At 58.2% G+C, this 17,106-nt stretch overlaps 1 protein-coding gene across 3 annotated transcripts in view; it reads right to left on the bottom strand.

Moving 5' to 3' along the window:
• Positions 1–7,679: 7,679 nt before the first annotated feature.
• The window catches only part of RALGDS (ral guanine nucleotide dissociation stimulator), a 28,340-nt gene continuing 18,913 nt past the window's right edge, over positions 7,680–17,106 (bottom strand). For all 3 annotated transcript variants that reach the window (XM_059410431.1, XM_059410429.1, XM_059410430.1), the window contains exons 7-19: positions 16,947–17,102; positions 15,958–16,173; positions 15,568–15,671; positions 15,097–15,181; positions 14,071–14,139; positions 13,557–13,643; positions 13,001–13,033; positions 12,571–12,692; positions 12,312–12,407; positions 11,877–12,078; positions 11,480–11,722; positions 10,309–10,423; positions 7,680–8,759 (exon numbers count right to left, since the gene is read on the bottom strand). In XM_059410431.1, coding sequence (XP_059266414.1) covers positions 8,584–8,759; positions 10,309–10,423; positions 11,480–11,722; positions 11,877–12,078; positions 12,312–12,407; positions 12,571–12,692; positions 13,001–13,033; positions 13,557–13,643; positions 14,071–14,139; positions 15,097–15,181; positions 15,568–15,671; positions 15,958–16,173; positions 16,947–17,102 — 1,704 coding nt within the window. In that variant the 3' untranslated portion in view covers positions 7,680–8,583. The remainder of the gene's footprint in view (positions 8,760–10,308; positions 10,424–11,479; positions 11,723–11,876; positions 12,079–12,311; positions 12,408–12,570; positions 12,693–13,000; positions 13,034–13,556; positions 13,644–14,070; positions 14,140–15,096; positions 15,182–15,567; positions 15,672–15,957; positions 16,174–16,946; positions 17,103–17,106) is intronic.

Here is a 17,106-nt window from a genome sequence, read left to right as displayed (position 1 = left end):
ATCTGGAGAACGACCCTCCCTCTAGAGGGGAGGAGACAGGTTTGAAGACGTGAAGTGTCCGAGCAGGACCGGGCTGCAGGTGTGGGTCCCCCACCCTGGGCTGCTGCTTCCCCGGGGGTCACGGTGCGCAGTGGCCACAGGTGAGAGGACCTGGGCTCTGGGGGCTGTTGCCTCCCCTGGACTGGTGAGGTCCGGCAGCACCAGCTCCTCTGGGGCTCGGCAGGGACCTCCCTGTTCTAACTGGGGTCTGGGCCCCTGGCCTGGGAGGAAGAATGGACTCTGCTTCTAGCTGGATGCAAGTTGAAGAGAGAACAGAGCTTCCTACTGGAAGGTCAGAAGCAAAAGTTGCAAGAGGATTGGCCATTGGGTGGCTCTGGCAGAGTTGGGGGCGGGAGGCGGAGGTCAGGGTCAGGGTCATTCCCACATCTGGGAGTCTGGGCATCCTTCACTGGGTGGCGAACTTAAGCAGCCTGAGGTCACCATGGCCACGGTGAGGGGTCGGGGACACCAAGAGGGGGTCATACACCTCGGATCATGAAACTCCAAAGTTAGTGCTCGAAACGATGTTGGGGGGTGTCTTTCCCACCCCTCACCCATTCTTTCGACTCTGTGAGGCTGTGCTGAGGGCTCAAAGGAGAGAAGATTCTGGAGTCCCGAGCGGCTCTGCCTGGCGGTGGGGGGTGGGGCTGGAGACAGCAGCCCCCTCGAGGCAGCCAGCACACTTTTCCTCTCTAGCCACAGATGGAAGACTGAGGTCTGGGGAACTGAGCCCTGTGGCCGCCATGCAGCAGAGCTGCACAGGGGGCAAACCCGTCCCCCCAAGATGGAGGGTACAATCAGGCTGGCATGGGACTGCTGTGGCTATGCTGGGCTTCCTGGCTTAGTCGAGGGCTCTCGGGGGTGAAGAGGGGATTCCTTGTCACAGACTGAGGGGATGGGCCCTTGTGGCGGTGTGGGCCTTTTCCTGGTGACTGTCCCTGCTCTTGGCCAACAGAAGCACAAGGATCCAACAGCGGGTCCCTCCCCTGCCACAGTAGTTCGCACACGACTTCTCTAAGTGTTTCTGCCTGCTCTCAGGAGCCTCCTGGCACTGCAAGAGAAACCTCACACCCCATGGCCTCCGACCCGCCCCAGACTGGCCCTGGGACGGGCACTTCCAGCCCTTACTGGGGGAAAGCGCAGCTGTGCCTGCCTGTCATTCAGAAAATCGCATCCCGGGAAGGCTGGGCTGCGTCAGAACGGCTGGGGGCACTGGGATCCGGGCTATGCCCAGCCCCCTAGGCTGCACGGAAAAGGCCTCTCTGGTTAAGGCAGCCTTGCTGGATGTCTGCGGGCCTGGGGGACACCTGCCGCTGTCGGGTCATCCCACAATTCCTCGGGCTTTTACCTTTTTACAGCCCATAGCCAGAGCATGAGGTTGAAAATACAGCTGGTCCCTGAACAGCATGGGGGTTGGGTGAGCCGACCCCCACCTCCACCATCAGAAATCCACATATAATGTTTGACTCCCCAAAAATGTAACAGCTAACACCCCTACTGTTGACTAGAAGCCTCATAGGTAGCACCAACGATTAACGCATACTTTGTGTTTGTATTATACCTTATCTTCTTACAATAAGTAAGCAAGAGAAAAGAGAATATTAAGAAACTCATGAGGCAGGGGTGCCTGGGTGGCTCAGTGGGTTAAAGCCTCTGCCTTCGACTCAGGTCATGATCCCAGGGTCCTGGGATCAAGCCCCACATCGGGCTCTCTGCTCAGCAGGGAGCCTGCTTCCCTTCCTCTCTGTCTGCCTGTCTCTCCGCCTACTTGTGATCTCTGTCTGTCAAATAAATAAATAAAATCTTAAAAAAAAAAAAAAAGAAAAGAAAAGAAAGAAAGAAACTCATAAGGCAGAGAAAATACATTTACAGTCCTGGACCATATGGAGGAAAAGCCGAGTGAAAGCCGCACCCCAACCCCCAGCACAGTTGAGGGGCAGGCTGGCAGCTGTCCAGGGTCCTGGAGGGCCCCCCCCCCCCCCCGCCGCCCACCTCCAGGGGGCCAGGAGTTAACCCTTTATGTTAACCTTTAATGGTGATGCCCAAGGAGGACAGCCGGGGAAGCTGAGGACAGCCCCTGTTTACCACCCTGGTGACAAGTCTCACCGTGTCCTTGGGTTGGCAGTCTTGGTGCGACTCCTCCCCCTCCCTCCCCTGCCTCATTTTTCAACCCTCCCTGCAGGAAAGTTTCGAACCACCCACTTCCTCTGTGACATAACCAAATCACAGACCTGGGCAGAGAGCATGGCCATCCTAGGGGGCTGGAAGCTCTAAGGGGCTCTGGCCCAGCTGTCTTTTAGGACAAGTAGGTACCAACAAGACTGAGGCCACAAGCTGGTGATTGCCCGATCTGGTGGACTTCAGACCGTGTGCCTGGCCAAGAGAGGTGGGCAGGGTAGGGGCTTCGGAAGTGTTTCTGGGCAAAATCAATTATATGAAGAGTTGCAGGAAGGTGGAAATCCTAGGTCACAGGTAGAAGAAGTGCTTAAGGAATAAGGCTCAGCTGAAGCCTTAAGTCTGGTTTGTAATCTTTCCCTTGGATTCAAAGCAAGCTCAGAAGACGGTCTACGGACGGAGGTTTCCAGTTCAGGTAAAGGGCTGACCATGGGCCCCTAGAGAGAACTTAGGACGCCAAGTCCTGCTCGACCATAGTCCACTGGCTAATAACCTCCCCCTGGCCTTTTCCCTGCCACGTGGCACGTTTTGATCTGTTTACAATCCTAATCCCCACCCCCGCTACTTAATGCTGATGGAATTCAAATCTAACCCTGAAACCTCTAAGTTCCTAACTGATCATAAATTCCTCATCCTAAACCCCAATAAAACAAGCAGAAAATGCTCCCTCTTCCTCGGAAGCTAAGAAAGCAAAGAAAGGCAGCTGCCGCACTGGGTCAGGAAATGGTCCTTGCAAACGTTATTGTTTAAAAAGCCCAAAAGGGGCGCCTGGGTGGCTCAGTGGGTTAAAGCCTCTGCCTTCGGCTCAGGTCATGATCTCAGGGTCCTGGGATTGAGCCCCGCATTGGGCTCTCTGCTCAGCGGGGAGCCTGCTTCCTCCTCTCCCTCTCTGCCTGCCTCTCTGCCTGCTTGTGATCTCTGTCTGTCAAATAAATAAATAAAATCTTAAAAAAAAAAAAAAAACAGCATAGGGGCGCCTGGGTGGCTCAGTGGGTTAAGCCTCTGCCTTCGGCTAAGGTCATGATCCTGGGGTCCTGGGATCGAGCCCCACGTCGGGGCTCTCTGCTCAGCAGGGACCTGCTTCCCTTCCTCTCTCTGCCTGCCTCTCTGCCTGCTTGTGATCTCTCTCTGTCAAATTAAAAAAAAAACAGCATAAAATATATACAACATAAAACATGCCAATTTAACTACTTCTAAGACACGATTCAGTGACATTAGTGCCGTTAGCACTGTTGTGCAAACATCACATACCGAGTTCCAGAACTTTGTCGTCACCCCCGACAGAAACTTTGTACCCATTAATCAATAACACCCCGTTCTCCGTTCTCCCCTCCCCCACCTGGTAGTCTCTTCTACTTTCTGTGCCCCTCAGTTGGCCTGCTCTAGATATTTCTAGATATACCTGAAGTGGGGCCGCCGTGTTTCCAAGGTCCATCCGTGTTGCGGCGCGTCACAACGCCAGCCCTCCCGACGGCTGGAGCCGTTTCCAGCGTGTGTCTCTGTGTCACACGGTCACCGCTGTCATACGGTTACCGCAGCACTTCCTCACAACCCTCTTGTTCTGTGCAGTTGATTGTTCCCGCTTTCACGGCAGATTCCCGCGCCACACTTCCCCTCGGTCGGTCTCGCTAAAAGGTGTGTCGGCTTTGGTGGTTCTTTTTCTAGTTCCTTCAAGTGTTACCGTTCGGTTACTGACTTCAAATCTTCCGTCTTCTGTAATATAGGCATCGGCTGCTAGAAATTCTGCTGTTAGCCCTGCTTCCGCTGTGTCCCGAAACTTACAGCACGTTGCGTTTTTGTTTCCACTTGTGTCAAGTTATTCTCCGACCTCCTTCGTGATTTCTTCTTTGACCCCCGGGTTATTATGCTCCTTCATTTCCACGTTCTTCTGAGTAGCCCGTGTTCCTTCCACCTTTTCCTTCTGCTGCTGCTGCTTTTTTTTGTATTTGACAGAGAGAGAGAGTGAGATAGTGCGCGGGGGTGGGGAGAGGGGGAAGCAGGCTCCCCGCTGAGCAGGGAACCCGACGCGGGGCTCGATCCCAGGACCCCGGGATCACGACCGGAGCCGAAGGCAGACGCTTAACGGCTGAGCCACCCAGGCGCCCTTGCCTTCTGCTTCTATCCCACCTGACTGGAAAAGATACTCGCGTGTTTCATTCTTTACCATTTATTAGGACTTGTTTCGTGGCCTCACAGATGGCGTGTCCTGGGGAATGTCCCACGTGCCCTTGAGAAGCTGTGCCGGGCTGCCGTGGCGAAGGCCTCCGCTTCTGTGCGCCGGGTCTGACCGGGTGCGGTTTCAGTCCTCTGTCCCGAGCCATCGTCCACCCAGACTCCCCCAGCCATTGTTCAAGTCTCGTAGTCAAGTCTCCGACTCCCTTTAAAAAGATGTCAGGTTTTGCTTTAGGGATGGAGGTTTACAACTGTTATTTTTTTCTTGATGAATGGAAATTTTTATCAGGGCATACTGACTTTGTCTCTTGTTAGCTTTTTGACTTAAAATCAATGTTGTCAGATAATAGAGCTGCCCCGGCTGTTTACTGTTCTGGTGGAATATCTTTTCCCATCCTTTGATTTTCAACCTTTTTCCAGATTTCTCTCAAAGGGAGTCTCTTTGGGGGCTCAGTGGGTTTAAAGCCTCTGCCTCCAGCTCAGGTCATGATCCCAGGGTCCTGACATCAAGCCCCGCATTGGGCTCTCTGCTCAATGGGGAGCCTGCTTCCTCGTCTCTCTCTCTGCCTACTTGTGAACTGTCAGATAAATAAATAAAATCTTAAAAAAAACAAAAAACAAAAAACATAAACACTGAGAATTCTCTCTTAAAAAAAAAAAAAAAGCATCTGCCTTTGGCTCAGGTCATGATCCAGGGGTCCAGGGCTGGAGCCCCACGTCAGGCTTCCTACTCATCGGAAGCCTGCGTCTCCCTCTCCTCGCTGCTTGAGCTCTTTCTCTTAAACAAACAAACAAACAAGTAAGTAAATAAATAGTATCTTAAGAAAAAACTCCCCCAAACCAAAGCGAGTCTGTTTGAATACAGCATATTGGTAGAATATGTTTTTTTAATCCATTTGCCAAACTCAGCCTTTTATGTGGAACCTTTAACCCATTTATATTTAATTACTGACGACTTCCTTCTTCCATTAGCTACTTGTTTTCCGCATGTCCTATATATTTTCTGTTCAATTTTTCCATTCCTGCTTTTTATGGATTTAGCTGATTATTTTATAGTGCACCCTTTTGATTCCCTTCCACCCTTTTGTATGTATTTCTAAAAAAAGATTTTATCGGTTACCTTTGGGATTGCAATTAACATCTTAAACTTAGAGCAACCTAGTTTGGTAATTCAAGTTTATTCAGTAGTATACACTCAGCTCTTGTGAATTCCCAGCCCCACTTTCTTTATGTATCCTGTTCCCATTAACAGATTTACAGTTTCATAAATTTGCTTTTTATATTACATAGAAAAAAGGAGCTATGCACCTAAAGTGAAATGATACAGGCTTTTTAAGTGATCTATTACTTACCTCTCTTGAGCTCTTTACTTTCCCTATGGCTTTCAGTTACTGTCTAGTGTTCTCTCATTCAGCCTGAAGGGTTTGCGTGTAGGATTTCTTGTAGGCAGGTCTACTGATAACAAAACCTTAACTTCTTTTATCTGGGAATGTCCTCATTCTCCTTCACCCTGAAGAGATAGTGGGTCCCTTTGAGTTTTTTTTGCTTGAAGTCCATTGACCGTCTTCATGTGTAGATGTAGTCTTTCATCAGAACTGGGAAGTTTTCAGCCATCTTTACTTCAAATAATCTCTCTGCTCCTTTCTCTCTTCTTCTGGGTCTCTCGGTATCGGATGCTGTTCATTTGTTGATGTCACCCAGCTCCTGGAGGGGACTGTTCATTTTTCCTCATTCTTTTTCCTTTGTGCTCTTCAGGGAGAGTAATGACGCCAGCCTTATCTTCAAGTTCACTGATTCTTTCTTCTGCCTGTGCAAATCTGCCATTGAACCACTCTGGTGAGTTCTTTTCATTTTTTCTGGTGAGTTTTTTCATTTCAATTATTGTACTGTCCAGAGGATTTTTTTTTCAAAAGATTTTATTTATTCATTAGAGAGCCAGGGAGAGCACACAAGCAGGGGGAGAGGCAGAGGGAAAGAAAGAAGCAGACTCTCCACTGCGCTGGGAGCCTGATATGGGGCATGATCCCAGGACCTGGAGATCATGACCTCAGCTGAAGGCAGACCCTCAACCATCTGAGCGCCCCCAGGTGCCTCATAGCTTCAGAATTTCTATGTGGTTCCTTTTCATAACTTCTCAATATTACGTTTCCTATTTGTTCTTACATCATAGAGTTCCTTTGGGGTTTTGTTTTGTTTTTTGTTTTAGCTGTCTGTGGTTTCCTTTAGCTCACCAAGCATATTTAAGGCAGTCAACTTAATGTCTTTGACTAGTAACTTCGATGCACGAACTTCATCAGGGAAGTCTGCCAAGTTCTTTTTTCCTACGTGGCAGCACGGTCTTCCTATTTCTCTGTGCGTTTTATAACGTGCTGGGAACTGGATACTGAGGATGACAATGTGCTAATTCTGGAAACCAGATTCTCCCCCTCCTCCAGGCTCACTTCTGTTGTCTGAGAGCTGCATCTTCCGTTTCTATACTGACTTTTCCAAACTACGTCATGCCATGTCTTTCTTGTTCGGGGACTGAAGCTTCTGTCCTGCGGCCCTGGTGGTCAGTGCGCGGACTGGCAGCGATCTCCTTCATCGCTAACGTCCCATGGCTGTTTGTCATCAAGTACTCCCCTGGCTGTTGTGTGTTGGGTGCGGGGTGTTCCAAAGTCCCCAGATGGTTCATTCCGATCCTTTTCTCCCCACAGTCAAATGGTCTCCATGGAGAGACTGACCCCTGAGCTGCTGCTTCTATAATTTTCTCTTGCAAATGTTTTTTTTAAAAATTATTTTAAGAATATTTTATTTGAGAGAGAGTGAGAGAGCTCTGGTGAGTTGGTGGTGGGGAGGGGCAGAGGCAGAGGGAGAAGCAGGCTCCCCGCTGAGCAGGGAGCCCTAGGCGGGGCTCGATCCCAGGACTCTGGGATCATGACCTGAGCTCAGACGTTTAACCTACTGAACCACCTGCATGCCCCACAAATGCTATTTTTAAAGACACCCAGGCTTCTGGGCTTGTTGCTAAGCCCTGTGAAAGTACCTCCAACCTCGAATCCCAAGGGTGCTGGGGGACTGAACCAGCTCAGTGCCCAGCTTAATAACCCCAGGCTGAGCATCTGCTCTGTGGAAGTTAGGCCTGCACGTTTCCTTAAGTCAATGGGAAGAAGGGTGGCTGGCTCTTCGCACTTGTCCCACATATGACGAACCGGTAACCACGCAAGATCTCCTGTTTGCACATAGAACGCGAGAGTCTGTATCTTGTTTATACGAGCGCAGGAAGTGAAAGAACCAAATCGCAACTCCCAAGCTATAGTAGAAACCAGATTTTAATATAAGATTCAAGTCTAGCATTTGCTATTTACAACAAATAAATATTGCCCCTCCCCAACTGGTAAACTTTTTTTGTTTTGTTTTTGCCTTTTATACAAATATTCAACACCCCTCCCCGTTCCCCCGATTCTCCTCTCCCACTAACCCCCGTCTCGTGTGGTCTCGTGAAGCCCAGGGCGCAGCGGTGGGTGGCACTCGCAGTGTCGTGAGAGTCAATGACAACGGGCCTCGGCAGAGACTGTCCCCGCGCACCGGGTGAAGAGTGTGATCTGTGGAAAGGCTCCCCGCCCTCCTCTCCTGGGGGAGGGCTGGGCCGGGGGTGGGTGAGACTCCCTCACTCTGTTGGCCCCGACGGTGGTATCTTTGGTGCAGCCTGGGAAAGGCTAGCATGGTGGAAAAAGGGCCCGGGACCCGAGAAGGGCACGGGCCAGTGCCCGTGGGCATGAGGAGAGAAGTGCAGTGGTCAGACCCAGTGGATGAGTGGGTGCCCTGGGGTGCCCCTGGGCACAGGTGGCAGTGACCCACACCTGAGCAGGTGCAGGGGAAGTGCACAGAGGGCGGAGCCCAGCGGCAGGCGGAGCGCCATGGCCGTCGGCAGTGCTCCTTGGCAAAAGTCAGCTAGTCTTCTGGTTCCAGAGAGCTGAAGGCACCTAAGGCAGCGAGTGGTCCACGGGAGGCCAGGTCAGCCCAGCAAACAGCAGGCGTCAATCCCGGCAGCAGGGGAGGTTCAGGGTGAACCTGGAGTCTGGGGGTGGCCTGAGCTGGCAGGTCAGGCAGAAGGCGCCCGCCTGGCCTTGGCCACTGGAGTCTCTAAGTGCCTAGTCACCCAGCTGGCCAGCGCCCGACAGAGTGGTCCCGTGGCTGGCCAGTGCCGGGGACTGCCTAGAAGATGCCCTTGGCAATCTTGAGTCCCTTCTGCTTCATGCGAGGCAGAGTCGAGCTGGTGCCGTGCCTGACCTTTGCCCCCTTTGTGAAGGTCCGTTTCTTGAGGACAAAGTCATAGTTGGCCGTTGAGTTCATGGCATAGAACACATTGGCGTTGTCAGGGATCTTCAGCTCTGGTGGGAGAAGGGCGGGGAGAGGGTCACAGATGCTTCCAAGGGCCCCACAGAACAGCCACCACTTGAGGGCCCCCCAGAGCAGGCCTGAGCCAAAGAGCTGAGACGCCCCCAATCCAACATCAGGAGTACCGATGAGCCCTCTAAATGACACCTGCCGAGGAGACCGATGGGCACTCAGGAAAGCCAACCACTCCTGTTTGAAAAGGGACTCTGACTCCCCAAGTCCCCACCTCCGTCTGGAGTGGGCAAAGGGCCGTCCGTCCCGCCGCCCTGCTGCCTTCGCTGACCGTGACCTCGAGCCGAAAGATTTCTAGAATCCAGAACACCTCCCCTAAGTCTCGCCCTACTCAGGACCAAGGTTGGGGCCCAGCAAAGGGCAGGTCCTGCCCCAGGTCTTCCGGGCAAGGGTCCGGGAGAATCCGCACCCCCGGGCAGCTGCTCCTCTCCTCCCTGCTGTGGCCAGGAGCCCGCTACCACGCAGCTTCTTGCTCCTGCCTCCCCTTCCCTACCCTGCCCTGCGCCTCAGGCTTCCTGTCCTGAAGATGGAGGCTAACCCTGCCCTGTTCTACCAAAATGGTGCGAGAAAGTGAGAGAGGAGTCTGGAAACAACTTTTGGGGGTGCTGGGGGTCACCGTGAATCGTCTGGGCTAATGGCTGGCAGCTCATGGCAAAGAACAGAGCCCCACGTCCCTAGAGGTCTGTATGGATCAGCCCCTGGCTCGTTATCTCCCCCGTGGGGATGAGGAAACCACAGGCGACGTGAGGGCCGTGCCCCAGCTCCCTGAGGCCCGCCGTCGGCCTCCTAGTCTCTGCTGGCCCTGGTTCTGCCGCTTTCCCAGCTTTCACCCACCGAGCGGGGCCCCTCAGAACCTGTGCTTAGTGTCTGCTGTGGTCTGAATGTGTCCCCCCAAATTGGGGTGGGAATCCACACACCCAGATGATGGGGCCTTTGGGTTGTGAAAGGTTTTGGGACTGGAGCATCAGGAATGGGACGGACGCCTTATAAAAGGGGACCCTCGCCCCTTCTGCCACGTGAGGGCACCAGGAGAAGGTGGCCGTCTGCCCCGTGGACGAGGCCCTCGCCAGAGCCCCAGAACACTGCGCTGGGATCCACGCGTCTCCGTCCACCCGCCGCCCCGGCCGCCGCGGCCTGTCACAGCAGCCCTAGCAGACACGGACAATGTCACGTGTGCGCGGATTTTAACGTATTGAGGCTCAGGTGCACAGCGGGCACGACTCCTAATGAAGCACTCGTGCCCCATCTCAGCCAGGGCGCTCCTGTGAGCGGCCCCTGGGCGCGCGGCCGGGCTGCCCGGCCCCGGAGGAAGAGCCCTTTCCCTTCGCCGCGGGGTGCCAGGCGCTTGGAGCTCGGCCTCCCGCAGCCTGTCCACGTCCAGCCAAGGGCACGCACGTGCCAGGGGCTGGTGAGGGCGCCTGCGCGAGGCTGCCCAACCCCCAGCGTGGCTGCGCGGGTTCTGGGAACGCGGGCCCTGGGGCTGGGGTGCGGGCCTGCTCCCAGGGCCCACGCGGCGGGACCCGGACTTACTGCGATCGTCGGAGATAACCTGTACCAGCTCGTAGTCGTCCGGCTCGTCCTCGTCCAGGTTGTGTTTGTCCATGGCCTTGCGGATGACCGCCGGAGCCTTATCTTGGCTGGTTACCTGGGTCGGGGAAGGGGCAGACCATCAGGGTGCAGGGCCTGGAGAAGCCCCCCACAGGGGGTAGCCCCGGGAACCCCTGGAGATGCCTCACACTGCAGACCAAGGCTCAGCTTCGGGCTGGGTGCCAGGTCCCCGGGGACCCCTCCCTCTCGTCCTGCCCCGGGAGGCCTCTGTGCAGGGATGGGGCGCTCTTCCCAATTGTTTCTGCCCCCCTCATTCTCGTACAAGCCTGCCGCCTTCTTCCCATGCCACCTCGGAAACCTGCCCGCCCCTGGGGGCTGCTCCCCTCGAGCCTGTCCCCGCAGGACAAGGGGAACAATGAACCCAGGGCAGAGACAGCGTCGAGGCCCAGCCCTGGAGGGAAGAGAGGAGCCCAGGGGTCGCCTCTGTGCCAGGTCTGCGTTGGCTGGAGGCTCAGGGGTGGTCAGCGTGGTCTGACCCTTCCTGCCTCGACCCCGAGGCCACAGTGCAGACGGGCCTTAGACATGGGGTCATGCGGGTGCCCGTTAATGACAGTCAAGCTCAGCACAGGACAGGTGTGTCACGGAGCACCTGACCCGGTGTGAGCGGATCGGGGTGGGGGGGTCTTTGGGGAGTGCATGTGACTTCTCTGCAGCCTGAGCTCTGGAACATGAGTCCCCCTGCCGCCTCCACTCCCCAGACATAGTGTCTGGAGACAAAGCCCCTTGGCTTGGTCTCAAGCCCTGAAGGACCTCCGTGGTCTAGCCACCTCCATGGCCACCAGCCTGCCATGGTCCCTGCCTCCCCACTGGCCTCCCTGTACCTCCTGGCCCTAGCCCACCCCCATAGAGAAGCCCCAAGTCCCCGTGGCCTGCCCTCCGCTCCAACCAGCTTCTGTCTCCCTCCAAGATCCAGACGCAAGCTCTGAGCCCTTGACCTCAGGCCTCCTGCGCTCCTTCCAACCCCTGGGTCACCCTGCTCCCCCCAAGGCGCCTCCCCCCGTGAAGCTCTCCGGGGCACTCGCCCTCCAGGGAAGCTTCTCGACGGCCCCTCCCAGCCCCGCGGCCGCTCGGCTGGGACGCGGCGGGCACCCACCAAGATGCTCTTGTACATGTTGCCGTTGTCCACGTCCAGGCTGACGCGGATGATGCAGCAGTCGCCCACCTGCTGGTTGTAGAGCGGCAGCGAGGAGCTGCAGCCGCACACCCCGGACATGGAGCGCTTGTGGGTGCGCGTGGCGGCCACGGGCGTGGTGGAGGCCGAGGAGGAGGACGTGCTGCTGGAGGCCGAGCTGATGCCGGAGGTCTCCGGGGACGACTGGGAGGTCGACTCCCAGAACTGTGGGGACGGCACGATCAGCAGGGGCGCCCTGGCCAGTGCCCAGCACTGCGGGGACCCCAAGAGCTCCGTGTAGGAGCTGGGGCTTCCTGGCCACTTGTAGGGGGCTGAGGAGTGGGGACCTGGACCCCGGGAGAGGGGGTGTGGCAGTCACCTTTTTTTCCTGACCGTCGGGGGACTCCGGGACAAAGCTCATGTTGATCTCCTCCACGTCGGAGCTGGACGAGCCGGCCGAGTGGACACTGAGGGCGTCGGCAATGTCCCCGCTGCTGAGGTAGGGGCCGCACCTGAGCTGGTCGCAGGACTTGGAGTGGGAGCTCCCGCTGGTACTGAGCTCCCCGCTGGGGGCCTGGCGGCTGCGTGGAAGAATCAATTCATCTGGGGGGCCTCCCTCGGGGCCACACCCCGCCCCTGCTCCCTCCACTCCACAGTGCAGCCTCTGTGCCAAGCGCTTGGTCAGTCATCAGGCCCATGTCCGTCCCTGCTCTGGGACTGAGGGGTCAGGGTCACCCTACTATGCAGAGGCACGCTCAGCCCGAGGCTGCGCGGAGCGGGGAGGGAGCCCATCCTGCCAGCCCCGGGTGCTCACTCGCTCCAGCGCTTGACGATGGCTGCGTTCTTCTTGGCCTTGAGGGTGTTGCTGGCGGACTCGGAGGGGGGCTCCAGCTCACACGACAGGTTGTAGCTATGGGACAGAGGCACGGCTGTGAGGCTACGGGGAGGCACACCCAGGTCTCCCTCCTAGAACCTGCCTGGCAGGGGGCGGTCTGGACGCCCAGTCGGTCCAGCGCCGACCACGATCCCACACCACAGCCCGCCCAGTGCGCCCGATTCCTGCGCAGACGCACCTCTCCGTCTCGCTGAGCCGCTCCATGGCCCGGAACCAGGCCCGGAAGTGCTCCTCAGGCACGATGCTGTAACTGTTACACGCTGACTGGAGCAGCTTGATCTGGGCGATCACTTCGAATTCCTGGGGCCAGAGGGCAGGGCAGGAGGGCGTTGGCATGGATAGGGCTCTGGGCATGGGCCCCCCCCCCCCCCCCCCCCCCCCCCCCGCCCAGGCCCATCCTGTTCTCAGAGCCGGGTCCAAGCAGCCCTCCCAAGGAGTCATCCCTGATTCCGGCCTCCCGCACCTGCCCTCCGGTGGGACAGGCCCCCCAGCCTCTGCGTATCGCACCCGCCCCAGGAACACGAGAGGAAGCGGGGTGCGGCCCAGCGTTCTACCCGTGGGTCTCGAGTCCACACCCCCGCCGACACGTAGGGGCTGCAGAGGCTCACCTTCCTCCTCTTCTCGAAGTTGATCAATCTCCCCTGAAAAGCCAACAGCCAGCGACCCTCAGAAAGTGTCCCCTTGCCCAGGACTGCCCCTCAGCCCCTCTCAGGCTGCACTCCCGGCTGCACCACCAGGGGGCAGGTGGGTGCACACACCCCAGCTCTGGGCGGGTCCTGGGATCTGGGGGTGGCTGGGTGGGGGTGGGGGACGGGCAGAGCCTTAAGGAACTTCTTGCCCAACCCTCTGAGGACAGGAGAGACTGAGGCCTGGGGCAAGACGGCCCAGCCTGGCCGCCCCAGTGCCTGATCTTGGATGGCCAGCCCCTCTCTGTCCGTGGCCACTGCCTGAGGACAGACTGCGAGCCTCCTGCAGCTCTAGGCCCCACCAGCTGGGCACCTAGCTCTCCACTCATGGGGGAGCTGGGCACGGGGGTGGCTGGGGGCTCTCAGATGAGGTGTGCCCAGCACTGAGAGCTCAGGGCTCAGTGAGGGGTGCCTTCCTCCAGGGCTCCAGGACCCCCGCCCCACTCCCACCCCGGCCGGGCCCGCAGGGCTCACTCACATACAGATAGTCCTTCATCGCGGTGTCCAGCATCACCAGGTCTGTGAGGAACGTGCCCAGGTAGGGAACGGTGCCCTGGATGACACCCTGCGGCCGGGAGGCAGGGCCGATGAGCCGGGACCAGGGCCCCCCTCGGCCACAGCCCCCACCCCGGCCTCCCACTCAGAGCAGCCTGGGGACCTTCAGCCGTCTCCCCCAGACTCCTTCCTAGTAGCCACGGGCCCCCAGCTCCCCTAGTCACCTTCTGGGCCCAGGGTTTGGCAAGTCACCGAGGTTCTGGTGACCCTCGTCACCCCTAAACCCGTCCCAAGCCCGGCTCTCCCAGGCCCTTGCTCTGGTGGCCGTCAACAGCACCGTCAAGACAGCAGCGGGTCAGGGCGCGGCCCTCACAGGGCCCAGAGGGGGTCAGGTCGCCGCACGGCAGCAGCATGGTGTGGGGAGGGCAGTGGGGGTGGCCCTTTCTCTCCTCACGGGGAGGCCAGCCCCTGTGGCTCCCAGCCTCGCGCATACTCACCGTCTCCTTCGGCCGCTTCTGCGCTCTCTTGGGGTTCATCTCCAGGGTGGCAAACTTGGAGGTCCCCTCCTGCCAGGGTTGAGGACAGGGTCAGCGAGACCTCCCCAGCTTCCCCTCCAACAGACCTGACCTTGGGCTTTGGTCACTGGTACCAACGTGGTGCCGCAACGTGGGACCGCAGCCCACCCTCCCCGAGCCCGGTTCCTCGTCTGGGAAGCGCGGACGAGCAGACACCCGCCGCCTGGGGTCTCCCAGGACTCTGCATCCCACACCTGTTCCTGTCGCTCTTCTCCCTCGCCTGCCCCGGGGTGAAGCCCTGCACAAAACTCATGCCCATTTCTTTTCTCCTTGCGCCTCACTGCCTCCCCATGAGTCCAGAGACCAGAGGGACCCCAGGCTCTTCACACCTCCATTTTCTGAGAGCAGAGACTCGCCCGAGGTCTCAGAGGGACTCGGAGGACAGTGGGCTCCTCCTTCCCAGCTGGAGACCTACTCCTGCTAACTGGTCTTCTGGCAAACTGGAGGCCCTGTGGGGGGAGCCTAGCAAGACTCCCTGGGATCCATCTGTGGTGTCCGGCCCGGGGCAAAGTCAGGAGCCCCCCACCCGTACCCACAGCTGCGTCCTGGGTCTGCTCATTTGGACCCAAGGCGGGCAGCCCCTTTGCGATGTGGGCTCTGGCCTCCCCTGTGGCATCCTGGCACTAGGCAGGCAGGGAGCCCTCCCCTGAGCTGTGGCAGACAGGAGCCCCCAACCCCTGGCCCCATCCAGCCACCTGCCTGGAGGAAGCAGGACACCTGCTAATCCTGCCAGCTCACCTATCCCTTCTGGAACGTCCCCTGACTGCACCCCCACCATCCCATTACCAGGGTCTCCTGTTCCCCAAACTGCCCCCCCCCCCCCACTGGCCAGGGACCAAAAAGATCCCACTCTGCAGAGTCCAGACAAGACAGGACTGGAATCTTTCAAAGAACTGCTCGCTGAGCCCCTCCCTCCTCTGAGACCCCCCTCCTCCGCCCAGGGTTCACCTTGATGAGCAGCTCTCTGCTCAGCGAGTAGTTGTTCTCATCGGAGAAGATCTCCGACAGCTTCTGGAAGATTCGGAAGCTTTCCCTGCGGGAAAGGAAGACAGCCTTGGAACCGGCACGCAGGGGGTGCGTACTAATCCATTTTATTTCAGAGCCCAAGGCCCTGAACTGCCCGGGTGGGTGGTTTCTACACAGGGTCCCGCTCTGCGGCCCCGGGGAAGAGAGCCGTGTGTGGGGGCCTCTGTTCCAACCCGTTTGGATTTTAAGAGGACAGAGTGGTGTGGCTGCCGAGTAAACCCAGGAAAATCTCCAGTGTGGCCCAATCTCGTAGCTGCCAGATAAGGAAACTGAGGCAGAACTGCTTGCCTAAGGCCAACAGACAATCGGAGGCCCTGCCAGCTGACCCAGGATTCGCTGACCCCTGGCAGGTCCCAGGTCCCCCCTGGGGCTCCTGCTGAGAGGCACGCCCACCTGGAAACTTCTTCCCACGTCTTCTTCAGCCGGTGGATGGAGTTGCTCTGCAGGGCGGACAGGATGGCGTAGAGGGACGAGAAGTTCTTGAGGACGCGGCACTCCTGGGGGAGGAAAAGCAGGGCTGAGTCGTAGCTGTGGTCCCCTTGGCTGGGAGCTCCCGACCTGGGGGAGATGGATGCCGGTGGAGCCCAGGGAGGCAGCACTCCCAGGAGGGGGATCGCAGCACAGCCCACAGGAGGGAGTCATGGGGCAGTGAGTACCCGGGCGTCGGGATACGCTGGTCAAGGCCGGCGCGCCCTGGAGGAAGGAAGGGCCCGGGATGCCACATCACCTCCCTGAGGGCAGATCAAGTGAGACAGGGGCTCCCAGAGCCCCTCGGAGGCGTACCCTGGCCACCTCGATCCAGTGCTCCACCACCCGGGCCCTGCCCCGGGCCGTCACACTCCGGTCCGCCAGGCAGGTGGTGATGACGCAGTTGGCCACGCTGTTGAACTGGGTGACGGTGGCACGGACGGTGGGAGCCAGGTGCTCCTTGCCTTTCTTGTCTCGCTGGGACCAGATGGAGCCCAGGCAGTGGTAGGGCACCACCTTCTTGAACAGCTCCTGGGGAGCAGGGGGTGTGTCACGCAGCTCGGCCAAACCCCGGCTCAGGATCCCTGCTCCCCTCGCCCCAGGCAGAGCCCCTGGTCAGGGCTGAGCTCGGGAGCGGACGATGTGGGGCAGGATGTGGCTGGAGCCTTGCAGGCGCGCGTGCGCGCGCGCGCGCGTGCGTGCGTGCACTTTGCTCTCTGCCTACCACAGGCGCCCAGCACAAGTGGCCCCGGATGACACGCTGGAGGAGAGTCCAGCATTTTCGGCAGCCCGCCCTCACCGACTCCAAGCACCAGAAGGGGCCTCACAGCTGCACAGCAGGGAGCACTTCCGGCTCCCCCATCATGCCTTGGGTCCGCCCCCCCCACCCCACCCCCGACCCCATCCAGGTGCATGCCCGCTGTGGGTGTCATACCTTAGGGCTCTGGTTTCTGCCAGAAACTCTAGTACATAGCAGGTGCCTAATAAGTGCCTAATAAGTGCTCCTGGCAGATCGGGGGGTTGACCCAGGGAGCAGGCAGCCCCTCAGGGAGCTCTGCTTCCCCACCAAATAGGCCAGGCCCACCCAGCCTTCCACCGTTCCCCCTCATGTAATCCACAGTCCCCGCAGGCTGGGGTGGGAGGGTCCCATCTCTATGTCCCCAGTCTGCGGATCTCACAGTGAGTCCTGCTGGAACTGGGAGCTAGAGCGGGACACCAGCTAGGGACCGGGGAATGGCAGGGCATGGACCCAAGGCCAGAGGAAGGGGTGCCCCTGCCCTGTCCCACCACTGAGAGGCACTCACTGCATCCATTAGGGTAAACTGCTCTGCCACCAGGTCGGGAGGGAAGGCCAAGAGGTGAGGCTTCTCATTCAGCCCATTTTCTGCAGCAACAGCTGAAGGCCAGGGAGGCTCGGGTGATGGAGCTGCCTCTGGCTCTAGAGTTTGAGACAGAGATGGCTCG

The sequence above is a fragment of the Mustela nigripes genome, chromosome 9 (genome assembly GCF_022355385.1).
Source record: "Mustela nigripes isolate SB6536 chromosome 9, MUSNIG.SB6536, whole genome shotgun sequence".
NCBI classification, from domain to species: Eukaryota; Metazoa; Chordata; class Mammalia; order Carnivora; family Mustelidae; genus Mustela; species Mustela nigripes.
This window is presented reverse-complemented; position numbering and strand designations above follow the sequence as displayed.